This window comes from Danio rerio, chromosome 22 (genome assembly GCF_052040795.2).
Source record: "Danio rerio strain M-AB ecotype USA chromosome 22, GRCz13ab, whole genome shotgun sequence".
NCBI classification, from domain to species: Eukaryota; Metazoa; Chordata; class Actinopteri; order Cypriniformes; family Danionidae; genus Danio; species Danio rerio.
The window spans coordinates 39,565,301-39,580,000 of NC_141042.1; the positions used below are offsets into that span (position 1 = coordinate 39,565,301).

The window sequence follows — 14,700 nt, forward strand, 5'->3', positions numbered from 1 at the left end:
GCGACATTCAATTTATTGTACTAAAATTGCTCCAAAGTATGTACTTTATCTGCTTACAATGTAATGAAACCGACACCAGAACACATTATAAACTGTACTATTCATATATACAGCGAATACTTCTATATAAAGTGTTTAAATTATAAAGTTGTTATATTCTGAATGCATTATGCGCATTATTAAATAGGTTATTTGCATTATTTATTCTGAATTGATTATATTCTGCTCATATTTTAAGCAGGAATAATTCTTTGGTACAATTTTAGTACAGTAAATGTAATATCGCTTGACTGTTCAAAATATTTAATACCCTTATTTAACAGAACATATTTCTTTTATTGTGGGTATAAAATGTTTTTTTTTTAATTACAGAAACTCAAGAAAACAAATATGCTTTTATGTTTTAAGAATGGGAGAAGTACAATCACTTTGAAATGTGAATATTTAGACTAAAAACAAGACAAAAAATGTAAAAAGTGTTTTTTTTCGCATACATTTGATAAATCCTGTATAAATAATTAAATACTAATATTCATAGTTACACATAAATTTTGTACACAAACATTTCAAACTCAATAAAATGCTCAGTCAAAAGCAAAAACACATGCCAATGCTAAATCTTCACTCTACTATGAACAAACTTCAGTGGCGCTTCAAACCTTGTGTGTTCTGGAGCTCCGGCTTAACTATAATTCAGACTCAACATTGCATGTGTATGCGATGTGACTATTGCGGATGCGCACATTGCGATATTGATTCTGAAACCATATATTGTGCAGCCCTAATACCTAATCACCAGACCAACTTACTACAGGTGATACTTTGTCAAAACAATCCTTACTGTACAGACAGTAGTCAAATGGATAGATAAAAACACTACTGTACTTTACCAAATATTTTTATTCATATTTTGAAGGTTGTAGTAACTTTATGGAGATGAGACCAGCTTACTAAAGGTGATGTTTTGTCAGAACCACCCTTACTGTACATACAGTAGACAAATAGATAAATAAAAACTCTACTTTACCAAAGATGTGTATTCATATTTTGAAGGTTGTAGTAACTGTACGGAGACCAGACCAACTCAATACAGGCAATGTTTTGTCAAAAACAACCCTTACTGTACATACAGTAGTCAATTAGATAAATAAAAACACTACCGCACAGTATCTTTAAAATCTTTAAAGATTTTTATTCATATTTTAAAGGTTGTATTAACTTCACTGAGACCAGACCAACTAACTACCTAACTACAGGTGATCCTTTTTCAAAACCACCCTTACTGTACATACAGTAGACAAATAGATTAATAAAAACACTACTGTACTTCATCAAACATTTTTATTCCTATTTTGAAGGTTGTAGTAACTTTATGCACTTACTACATGTGATATCTTATCAAAACCAACTTTACTGTAAATACAGTAGTCAAATAGATAAATAAAAACTACCAAATATCTCTAAAGATTTTTTCTCATGTTTTGAAGGTTGTAGTAACCGTACAGAGACCAGACCAACTCAATACAGGTAATATTTTGTCAAAAACAACCCTTACTGTACATACAGTAGACAAATAGATAAATAAAAACACTACTGTACTTTACTAAAGATTTGTATTCATATTTTAAAGTTTGTAGTAATTTTAAGTATAACGATGGGGGAAACATTTTTTGCTTAAATAGGTTTATAATTTTGACCTTAAAATGGGTTTTAAAAAATTAAAAACTGCTTTTATTACAGTTTTAATAAAAAAATAAATAAAACAAATAAGACCTTCTCCAGAAGAAAAAAATATTATCAGACATACTATGAAAATTTCCTTGCTCTGTTAAACATCATTTAGGAAATGTTTACAAAAAGTAAAGAAAATTCAAAGGGGGGCTAATAATTCTGACTTCGACTGTGTGTGTGTGTGTGTGTCTATATATATATATATATATATATATATATATATATATATATATATATATATATATATATATATATATATATATATTATTTGCAGCAGGATAAACAGAAATCCAGCAGTGTTTATTCATTCTCTGACAGTAAAGCAGTCTCTCTGACGTCTGTCTCATGATATTTATTACAGCTCTCACACACAGACACCCACTCTTTCTCTCTTTCTCGCTCACACACACACTTCAGCTTGATTCAACTGGATCTCCATTTGTGCTGAAACTACATTTTTTGCTGTTGCTTAAATTGACAGTAACCAGGAGGACTTGTGTTTTTGTCCACATGAGCAGTCTTAAAACATTTTATTCCAGCAAAAGAAAAGAAATAACAAATCCAAAAAGCCCATTACTAGTTAACACAATCTGATTTTTACTGATAAAAAAAAAAAAACAGGCAGAATGTCACATGACTCGGATGCAAATAATGAGATGCAAAACCTTTATCAGGGCATTTGCTTTCAAATGATGAGCAGATATTTTGAGATTACCCAAGGGCCACAGTTTGTCATGAAAGGGGAGCAGAGTTATTAAAAAAAGTCCTTGATGAAGGCTTCAGAACGCCAGTTTCTTCATCAGCAGATAAACTCTGCTGTCCACTTCAAACCCGTGCAGATTATTAGCATCGCCTTGAAGACGCATCAGCAGGCCTCCATACGACACGTACGCTGATCTGTGCACACACACACATATAAACATTCACTCACTACTACAGCAACAATAGAGTGGAGGAGGAAATGCATTACAGAAATAGATTCTGCACTTATACTGGCATTTTAACAGCAGATGTCGCTCTAGGCTAGTTTTTAACAGCAGTTAGCTCTTAAGGCTAATTTTTTTAGCAACAAGAGGCGTTCTAGACTAGTTTTTAACAGCAGATGGCACTCTAGGCTAATTTTGAGCAGCAGGTGGTGCTCTACACTAATTTGACAACAGATGTCGCTCTAGGCTAGTTTTTAACAGCAGTTAGCTCTTTAGGCTAATTTTTTTAGCAACAAGAGGCGTTCTAGAGTAGTTTTTAACAGCAGATGGCACTCTAGGATAATTTTGAGCAGCAGGTGGTGCTCTACACTAATTTGACAACAGATGTCGCTCTAGGCTAGTTTTTAACAGCAGTTAGCTTTTTAGGCTAATTTTTTTAGCAACAAGAGGCGTTCTAGAGTAGTTTTTAACAGCAGATGGCACTCTAGGATAATTTTGAGCAGCAGGTGGTGCTCTACACTAATTTGACAACAGATGTCGCTCTAGGCTAGTTTTTAACAGCAGTTAGCTCTTTAGGCTAGTTCTTTTTAATAACATAAGGCGTTCTAGACTAGTTTTAGTTAGGAAATGCATTACAAAAATAGATTTTCCATTGATACTGGGATTTTAACAACAGATGTTGCTCTAGGCTAGTTTTTAACTGCAGTTAGCTCTTTAGGCTAGTTTTTTTTTAGCAACAAGAGGCGTTCTAGACTAGTTTTTAACAGCAGATGTGGCTCTAGGCTAGTTTTTAACAGCAGATGTCGGTCTAGGCTAGTTTTAACAGCAGTTAGCTCTTTAGGCTAGTTTTTTTTTGCAACAAGAGGCGTTCTAGACTAGTATTTAACAGCAGATGTCGGTCTAGGCTAGTATAAACAGCAGTTAGCTCTTTAGGCTAGTTTTTTTTTTGCAACAAGAGGCGTTCTAGACTAGTATTTAACAGCAGATGTCGCTCTAGGCTAGTTTTTAACAGCAGTTAGCTCTTTAGGCTAGTTCTTTTTAGCAACAGAAGGCATTCTAGACTAGATTTTAACAGCAGATGGCGCTCTAGGCTAGATTTAACAACAGATGTCGCTCTAGGCTAGTTTTTAACAGCAGCAGTTGGCACTCTATGATAGTTTTGAACAGCAGATGTCGCTCGGTTAGTTTTTAACAGAAGTTAGCTCTTTAGGCTAGTTCTTTTTAGCAACATAAGGCGTTCTAGATTAGTTTTTTTACAGCAGATGGCGCTCTATTCTAGTTTTAACAGCAGATGTTGCTCTAAGCTAGTTTTTAACAGCAGTTAGCTCTTTAGGCTAGTTCTTTTTAACAACATAAGGCATTTCTAGACTAGTTTTTAACAGCAGATGGCACTCTAGGCTTGTTCTGACCAGCAGGTAACACTCTACACTAATTTAACAACAGATGGCGCACTACACTAGTTTTAACAGCAGATGTCGCACTAGGCTAGATTTTAACAGCAGCAGTCAGCACTCTACTAAAGTTTTAACAGCAGATGTCGCTCTATACTAGATTTTAACAGCAGCAGTCGGCACTCTGATAGTTTTAACAGCAGATGTCGCTCTATACTAGATTTTAACAGCAGCAGTCGGCACTCTCTGATAGTTTTTAACAGCAGATGGCACTCTAGGCTTGTTCTGACCAGCAGGTGGCACTCTACACTAATTTAACAACAGATGGTGCACTACTCTAGTTTTAACAGCAGATGTCGCACTAGGTTAGATTTTAACAGCAGCAGTCAGCACTCTACGAAAGTTTTAACAGCAGATGTCGCTCTATACTAGATTTTAACAGCAGCAGTCGGCACTCTATGTTAGTTTTAACAGCAGATGTCGCTGTAGGCTAGATTTTAAAAGCAGCAGTATCACTCTCTGATAGTTTTAAACAGCAAATGTAGCTCTCGGCTAGTTTTTTAAAAGCAGATGGCTCTTTGGGCTAGTTTTTTTAGCAACAGAAGGTGTTCCAGGCTAGTTTTTAAAAGCAGTTGTTATTCTAGACTAGCAGGTGGCGCTCTGGGCTAGTTTATAAGAGCAAATAAGCTCAAAACTGAATAAAGATGCATTTTGCATATCTCCTTATCGATTCAGAATTCTCTTTCAAATTAATTTCCCCCACAGCTGATATATAATAACAATGCATATTAATTGTTTACTTTATTTAAAATACCTTGATAAAAATCTCACATTTCATGCATTCACCTATATTGTAAAATCCCAGTAAAAAAGTAGTAAATAGGCAAATAAATCAACACTCACAGTCGTGTGGCGGCTTCTGTAGACGTTTCATCTCCTTCAATCCTATAAACCTTTCCGTACATTACATAATCAAACTGATCAGCTCTGCAAAACAACAACAAACACCACCGAGTTTCATTTACTATTGTCTGTGTGTTGACCTTTCTGTGGATTTAAAGTAGCAGTGACTTAAGACAATTCCTCATTGATTAAAAAAAGTTGCCCATCAGTCATGACACTAGAAAAGTCATTTAAACAACTTTAATGATGTCATTAGTAATTAATTTACATTTTTGGGGTTCTATTTCACTATACGAAAGTGTATGTGTAAATAAAGGCCTGATTTGATTTGATCGTAGACATGAAATATCTAAGATTTAGTTTAGGAGTAATGTATGACCTGGACGGCCGGTCGTCTTGAGGATTGTATTCTCCATCGTCCGGCGTCCCGTCCTCATAAAGAGTGCTGGCGATCACCAGTCTGAACTTGTCACCTGACACAATGACATCATCCTCATTAGCATATGACAGCAACACAACATTATCATCACTAGGGCAGCAGGATACCGGAAAAACATGTAAATACTGTTGGAGTGCTGATAAAACCAACACAATCTCACGGCAATTCGTAACTTTTTCATTTAGTGGCTAATTCGTACGAATTCGAACGATCTAATTCATACATTTTAGTACGATTTGCTCATCTCCAAATGACGGTTAGGTTTAGGGGTGGGGTTAGGTGCCACGCCTCCTTTTTTATAATCATACAATTTCGTTCGTCTGAACAAAACACTGGAGAAATTACTTTATTTGTTTGTTTTTTTTAATCATTTATTTATGCAATGACCAAATTAACAGATAAGTAGACAAGTAACAATATGAAAATGTAAAAAGGTAATGGATTATAGGTTGTTTGCACATGACATCATTGATTGAATGTGTGAATATAAAACCAACTTTACCTCTATGCAGCCCAGAGAACAACACAGAGAGCAAGAACAGTGACTTACCAAGATCAACAGGGTAAATCTGGATGTTGACGTCCAGGATGAGGTCCATCTTGAAAGACTCACTTTCACAGTGAAGACGAGACACTGATCATCACAAATACAAAACAACAAATCAAGAGTGTTTAGTGAATTCTAGACTTTTAGGGGGGAAAAATAATAGTGGTTGATTTATAAAAAAAAAAAATAAATAAATAAATAAATAAATAAAGTAATTAAATAAACATCTCTGCCTTCTGATATGCCTTTTACGCAGTTTGTTTTGATTTTATTTTTATTTTAATCACTATATATTATTTAGGTAGCATCAACAAAAAGAATATTAAAGAATATAGATTTAAAAATTCTAAGTACTAAAAACACTTATTATTAATAGTAATAATAATATTGTTTTATTTGCATTTAAATTGACATTTAGACAATGTAAAAATATACTATTAATTTTTATTTAATATATTAATATTTTTTCCATTTAAAGTAAATATTAAATATATATGATCAAGTAAATGTACAAGTTAAATTAAAACTTTAAGCTCTTCAACATCCATTATTAAAGTAGTATTTATAAATATGCAATAAGCTTGATTATTATTGTATGATAAAAAAAAATCTTCAGAGGTAAAGTTGGTTTTATATTCGGATATATTCAGACTTTCTCCTTAATAATATTTTAAGAAAAAGTATTATTTGCCAATACTAAATATAGGGAAATCATGTTAGCAGCAAATGACTATCAAAGTACAACATTGTTCACATTCAGATAAACAGTGTTAATGTTGTTTACAAGTCATACTTGCGTGCTAATTCCGATCGAAAACTCAAAGTAACATGGTCAACAATATAGAGACTGCAAAATGAACGAATGTGCAAATATAAAACCAACTTTACCTCTATATATAAAAACAGTAATTAAATAAACGGCTCTGCCTTCAGATATGCCTTTTACGCAGTATGTTTTGATTTTATTTTTAATTTTGATCACTGCATATTATTTAGGCAGCATCAACAAAAAGAATATTAAAGAGAATATATATTAAAAAAATCTCAAATAATAATTAATATTATTAATAATAGTAATAACAATAAAATTGTTTTATTTGCATTTAAATTGACATTGACAATGTAAAAAAATACATTTTTAATTTAATATATTCATATTTTTCCATTTAAAATAAATATTAAATATATATGATCAAGAAAATGAGCTAAATTAAAAATTAAAAAGTTTTAAGCTCTTCAACTTCCATCATTAAAGTAGTATTAATAAGTATACAATAAGTCTAATTATTATTGTGTGATAAATAATCGAACCAACAAATAAACCTTATTGAGGTAGTTTTATATACGCACATTTAGACTTTCTCCTTAATAATATCATTAAATAAAAGTATAATTTGCAAACTTTAAATAGTGAAGTCATGTATGTTTACATGTGATTTACATGTGAGCATGGAGAACGTTAAATGAAGGAATGTGCGAATATAAACCAACTTTTCCTCAATCTAAATCTTCATGCTGTTTGTAAGTTTTATCAATAACTAACGTTATAAAACACATTGAAGAGACTTTTGTTTTATCCAGTAAATAAATAAGTGAATGAATGAATCACCTCTGTCAAACTTCTTCCCATCAGGATCGATATCCTTCACATCAAAGATATCCTCGAACAGAATCCCAGCCATTTATACTCCAGCAGGATACACTAAATGCTCAGTTTGGTGAATTAAAATCCCGCTGAAAACTAAATTATGTAGAAATCAACACAAAACTCGACGGAGACGCTTCATTCAAACACTCTCCTGCTGAATGCTGTTTTGAATAAGCGCTTTCTGGTGCACTTCCTGCAGATACACTGTGCGTAAACTCGTCCCAGCTCAGAAATATTAATAATAAAACTACTGTAAAATGAAGCAACTTTCTTTTCGTTCAACACAAATATGAAACATGCCGCGAAACAATGTGCTTCGTCTCTGGTCACTTGATTCACTACTACTTCCGGTTCGTGGCGCGCTTTTTACGACAGTAGCGTATTCGATCTTTTTATTTTTTTTTTGCCTGTTTATTTGTTTATTTATTTGTTTGTTTATTTAATAGTATATGGAGGATTAAACCTGCATAAACAATAAGTAAATAAATAAATAAACAAAGAAATACGCAAATAAATAAATAAATAAAAATATACTCAAATTCGTGCATAAATAAAAAAATAAATAAGCAAATAAATTAACTAACTTATTAATAAATAAGTACACAAATTCCTGTATAAATAAAACAATAAATGCATAAATACGCAAATTAATAAATAAATTAATTAATTAATTAATATACACATTTCTGCATAAATAAAATAATAAATTAATTAATACGCAAATAAATGCCCCATAACCATGTTATTAATTTAATTATTAATCTGTCCACATTCTAATCCGTCCTCCATAATAGTGAACATACCTGCATAAATACCAGATTAATGCATATTTTATATATATATATATATATATATATATATATATATACAATAATGATAATAATAATAACAACATATTATGCATATACATAATATGTTATTATTATTATTATCATTAATAAAATTATTATTATCATCATTATTATTTTTATTATTATTATCTTTGTCAAAACTGACTTTGTATTTATTAATGTTTTGTGTACATATTTATAATTTAATAATTTTTTAACAATACATATTAAAATACAACTTTGTATGTTATAAATATGTACAGAAATGCATGTAATATTTGTCATGTAAAATTGCTTTAATAAAGGTTAATATGAATATAAAAGTTAGTAAGTAAATATAAAATATATTATAAATATATATAATTTATTTATTTTAGTTTAGTTATTCATAACCATAAATAGTTTAAATGAGAATTTAAATTATGAATAAACATGATTGTTTTAATAAAGCATTTTTTTCATAAATTCTTAGTTTTGTTTAATTGTTATTTGTTTATCAATATTAGCATATATCAATATTAAAACAAGTGCTTTGTCACTATTACTATGTTAATATTACTTTAATAAACGTTACTAAAAAAATAATGCAGCGATTTCCCATTAACCACGAAATTCAAAGATTCGAAGCACAAATTACTACAAATCTACACCACATTAAAACTACAATTTTTTTACGACACTCATTTCCGACACCCCAACTCCTGTCGCGGTTACTAGGAGAAAGCGTCTTCCTCATGGTTACCATCACAATTAGCCAAACATCCTCCGTTAACCGAGCTGAAATAATCTTTAACGCTTTTATATCTCTGTGATTTTGATATAAAACGCTTCAGATATGTTTACCGACGGCTGCACATGAAGTATAGTTCGTGAGGTGAGCTGATTTCTGCAGTTTTCGACTGATTATCAAGCACGCGCACAAGCTAACAGCAGCATTCAGAGTTGTTTACGTTCCGTTACGTTGATTCTGTTTATTATCATCATCGACGAATACATACAAGTAACGTTAGATATAAAAGTAGCTTTAACCAAAGACTATATTATTCACTAACTTACATTCTGGGAAATCAGGTGGTTTTCTAGATTTTCCTTGAAGTTAATTCCGTTTATTATCATCATCGATGAATAACGTTACATACAAGTAACGTTAAGATATATATATATATATATATATATATATATATATATATATATATATATATATATATATATATATATATATATATATATATATATATATATATATATAAGTAGGTTTAACTTACATTCTGGGTATCCAGGTGGTTTGCTAATTGTCCCTGAAGTTAATACACGTTATAAGTGATAGATTTGGATAATAAATGAATCGTTTAGTTTGTTTTGGTGTCGTTTTTTCTCAAATATTACCTTACACTTTTGCTGAATTGGGGTAAAGTTGATTTTATAGCACACTTTGGCCAGCCTGGTGAAACTTGTATTTTTTTTCACAATAAGTGAACAATTTTACAGTTATTAGTGTCATTTTATATTTAATTGTGGTATTTAAATACTGCATTTTACACTGTAAAAATATATATTATCATTTAGTCATGACAACATATGTCTTTATTTCATTGTAACTTATTAAACGAAGTTAAACATGTTCTAACTTAATTTGAAAGGTTATGGAAGCTGTTTTTTAAGTCAGTTTAACACAATATGAGTTCATTGTGTATGTGTGTGAATGAGTATGTATGGGTATTTCTCAGTGAGGGGTTGCAGCTGGAAGGGCATCCGCTCCATAAAACATATGCTGAATAAGTTGGTGGTTCATTCCGCTGTGGTGACCCCAGATTAATCAAGGGACTAAGCTGAAAAGAAAATGAATTAATGATAAGTAGATAGTGTGTGTTTCTTTCAATTTTTGTAAAATCAAGTAATGCACCATTCATTTGTGAGCATATTTACTAAACTTGTCAGTAAACAACGAGGGGAAAAGACATTGTTCATTAATCGTAATCAAGTTAAAATGTTCAATTAATCGAGATATTATCTTAGGTCAAATCGCCCAGCCCTAGGTCTTTCGAACCACTCGAACCCCCTTGGCTATGGACCTGTATATTCACACTTTCGGACTTTATCTTTAATAATATAATTTCAGAAAAGTTTCCTTTGCAAATTCGGAGAAATCATATTAGCAGGCAATGACTTAACATAATTAACATTCGGTTTGAAAACCAATTAAACTATTTCCTGCTGTATTTTAAGACAAAACTACGTCAGGTAGACACAATTATATGCAACTTTATGCTGCACAAGGCCTAATTTCTCAACTAAAAAAGCCTTTGAACGAATTAACCCAATGAAATGCGATAAAATCAGTACGAACATGTCCAGGAAAACATAGCTTTGTGTGTATTTTATAATATTTTTGTTAATAACTTTTAATGTATAAAATAGTAAAAATCAATTAAACGACAAGACTATTTCAGATAAAGGTATCTACTGCAAAATAATCAGAATGTTATTCTCTGTGATGCACGAGACTAGTTTTTTTCTGATTTTGCCATTATTATGTTTATATACTGTACAGAATCCTCAAAGTACATTGTTCACAGTTAATTAAATAGTGCTAATGTTGTTTTGAGGTCAAACTTGCATGCTATTTCTGACCGAATATTTAAAGTAACGTGGTAAACTAATTTAGTAACCATGTCACAAGTTATAAATAATTAAAAAAATGAAAATTAAAAATGAATGAATGTATGACTATAAAACCAACATTCCCTCAATCTTACTAACTTTCTAAAAGTGTTCAATGCATTCCCCTGTGTTATATATTTACGCATGTGCCAGTGTTGTGAGGGTTTTAACTTGTTTGCTTATGATATTGTCTTGATGCAGAGTGTTTTATTTCTGCAGACCGTGGTTCGATGAGCTTCAAAAAGTCTCTGAAGATGGGAGAGAATCTGGCCAGTGAAAGCGACCTGCTGTCTATGATCAGCGAGGTGGGTTTACAGCACCGCTCACAGATTATTATGAGGCAAAACACTGCTGGAAAAGGGTAAAAAAAAAAAAAACACTGAAAGGGTTAGTTCACTCAAAAATGAACATTCTTTTATAAATGACTCGCTCTTGTGTCATTTTAATCCCATGAGAGGCCAAAGATGCACATACCTTAAAATACACAAATAAAATACTACGACACATTACGACACAGAGTTAAAACATAACTCTGGTTTATTTTTTCTTCTTAATTAAACAAAAAATCAGGGTTAAATGCTACTAGTATCAGTTTAAACACCATTTTATGAGACCTTTATTGCCATACTACTGAAAGCAGCAGCAGATAGTTCACTTCAGATCTTAAAAAAATTAATAACTAGTGAACAGTTTGAAAGTGAAAGTCAGTGACTCAGCGTATGTACTTTTAATAACCTTTTAACGAGGTTTATTATGTATCAGTTAGATTATAAACCTTACCATTTTGTTGGCAGTGGAGTGGCTGGTATTTAAATGTTTCTGGCATGTTGCTTGTCACAGGATTCTTATCACGTTGCGTGATGTTAAGACTCTCAACACTCATTCAAAGCACACCAGCAAGTCCACTTCTGAATGGCTAAAGAAAACAAAAGAAAGACTTTGGAGTGGCCTGGCCAAAGTCCTCACCTGAATCCAATTAAGATGCTTTAGCTTGATCTTAAAAAGGCGGATCATGCTGGAAAACTCTCCATTGTGTCAACTGGATTATAAACCTTGCCATTTTGTCAGGAGTGCAGTGGCTGGTATTTAATTGTTTTTAATCCTGTCGCTTAACCTTTGGTGCAGATAGTCAAATGGCTTGTCGCTGGAAGTTTATCTCATGCAATTTGTTGATGGGACATCGTGTTATATAGAAAACTGCAGAAATATTTCTTATATACGTTATGTACAAATACAAATACCTTGATTACATCACACCAATATAGATGTAAATCGACTAATAATGTAATAATCCTCCACAGTATCTGAAGTTTGGCGAGTTTGAAGAGACGGCGAGGACGTTTGAAAAGGAAGTCAAGCGCAAAGGGAAACCGGCTCTGAAAAGTGCAGGAGCTTCACGACGAGACTCCAAAATAATCAGCATTTATGTAAGACGCCATTGATTTACACATTACATCATAGCCAGATTTGTGTCATCAGCAAATATTAATACATGTTGAATAAAACAAGCTGAATATATGATGTAGTGTATGCAATGTTATGTTAGATTTATTAGTATTTCGCAATCATTTCCATAAGCATTACAAAGTAGACTTGGATAAATATGTGTCCATGTGTATATACATATATATATATATATATATATATATATATATATATATATATATATATATATATATATATATATATATACATATAAATATTTTCAAATAGATTTTCATTTTAAGGTTTAATTAATCGTACAGTTTTATTTATGAAAATATTTTTTTATGAGTATATAGTCTAATAATAAGCTAATAATGAATAGTTTAATAGTTTAAACCTAGCTGATTAACCTAATTATCTTTTCATTTCAATATTTATTTATTTATTTATTTACTAAATTATTTACAATGTAAACAGAGAAAAAGTGAATAATAATACTTAGGTTTTACTTAGGTTTTTTTCTTCGATACATTTAATTTAAAAATTGTGTTATAATGGTGTTTAAATAAAATAAAACTAAATTGAAATGATGTTTTATTTGTTTGTTTATTAATTAATTTATTTAATAATAACATTATTATTATTTTGTTGTTGTTGTTGTTGTTATTATTTTTACTATTATTATTATTTTTACTGAAACTATTGTCATTAATTTGTTCTTAAGTAACATAAATTGGTGATTTGTTTATTACTAAATGTTAACAGAAAATGTAAAAAAAAGTTTACAATTATACATAAGGTTTATGTAATTTTATTTTAAGTATTACTTAAGTGGTATTTCCATAATTTCTGCATAAAACACATATAAATAATAATATTTTTATTCATCAACTCTTTTTCTAATTAAATGCTAACTTTATTGATTTATTCTCGTATCATTCATTTATTAACAAGATAATTATGAATAAGATTGAGTATAATTTTTAAAACAAATATCACACACACACACACACAAACCGGAAGTCAGATTTATTACCCCCCTTTCAGTTTCTTTATTATATATTTCCCAAATGATGTTTAACAGAGCAAAGAAATTTTCACAGTATGTCTGATAATATTTATTTTCTGGGGAAAGTCTTATTTGTTTTATTTCGGCTAGAATAAAAGCAGTTTTTAATTTTTAAACACCATTTTAAGGTCAAAATTATTAGCCCCTTTAAGCAAATTGTTTTAATAACTTGCCTAATTATCCTAAGCTGCCTAGTTAATATAATTAACCCAGTCAAGCCTTTAAATGTCACTTTAAGCTGTATAGAAGTGTCTTGAAAAATATCTAGTAAAATATTATTTACTGTCATCATGACAGATAAAATAAATCAGTTATTAGAGATGAGTTATTAAAACTATTATGTTTAGAAATGTGTTGAAAAAATATTCTCTCAGTTTAACAGAAATTAAGGAAAAAAATAAACAGGGGGCTGTATAAATATATATATTCATATTCACCATTCTATGTTTGCATGAACATTTTCTGCTTGTTTTTAAACTATTTCATTACTGTAACAAGAGGCAGTTCAATCATAACTTAATGCTAAAACAGCTATCATAATATTATTTATCAAAATGTGGCTCTTTTTGGATTCTCTGAAGCTATAGACATTAAAAATGTAAAACAAGAAATACGTTGGGACCATTGTTTTTGTTTACATCCCTCAAAATGGTCTAAATATAATGTTTAAATTCTTTTAAATGATGTCTGTTTGATTACTTTGTGATATTTGTGTTCTTCGAAATGTATTATTTTTTCATTTTTTATTCTAATAAATCCTGAAAATAAGTATTATAATGCATATAATGAATATGTCACATTTTTATAACAGAATCAATACCTATGACATGTTGCTAAATCCTATTTCTCTGTGAAAAGCATAACTTTATTGCTAGTTTTGTGTAAAAATAAGTGAAAAGCACCTACTCATTATTAATATGAATATATCATTATTTCACTATTATTTTTCTTGCTGTTGTTAATTCACTCTATGCTTTCTTTTCTCCTGCAGGAGGATTTTCTCAGCTCGTTTAATGATGGAGACTACAAGGTATTTTCTGAGCTGTGGGCTAAAAATATTCCCCCTGAGATTCGGGATTTTGATCCAGTCGCCCAAAAACTGGAATTCTACCTACAAATCCATTTTACGA

General features: G+C 30.7%; 2 protein-coding genes across 7 annotated transcripts in view; one reads left to right on the forward strand and one right to left on the reverse strand.

Annotated features, from left to right (window-relative positions):
* armc9 (armadillo repeat containing 9) overlaps positions 1-14,700 on the forward strand; it is an 89,543-nt gene that overhangs the window by 1,617 nt on the left and 73,226 nt on the right. For 5 of the 6 annotated variants that reach the window (XR_015522322.1, XM_087304693.1, XM_087304694.1 and 2 more), the window contains exons 1-4: positions 9,131-9,289; positions 11,296-11,381; positions 12,378-12,503; positions 14,562-14,700. The exon at positions 14,562-14,700 is cut by the window's right edge and continues 32 nt beyond it. Coding sequence is in view for 3 of the 6 variants with exons in the window: in XM_087304691.1 (XP_087160817.1) it covers positions 11,307-11,381; positions 12,378-12,503; positions 14,562-14,700 (340 nt within the window). In the remaining 3 variants the exon portion in view is untranslated. Of the gene's footprint in view, positions 1-9,130; positions 9,290-11,295; positions 11,382-12,377; positions 12,504-14,561 lie in introns of those variants that run through there. The other variant, XM_087304690.1, reaches the window with a different exon arrangement.
* Positions 2,231-7,925, reverse strand: polr2h (RNA polymerase II, I and III subunit H). Its single transcript, NM_001017600.1, is given in 5 exon segments — positions 2,231-2,628; positions 4,952-5,035; positions 5,331-5,424; positions 5,941-6,024; positions 7,547-7,925. Coding segments are annotated over 5 exon segments (453 nt in total). The 5' UTR covers positions 7,620-7,925; the 3' UTR covers positions 2,231-2,510.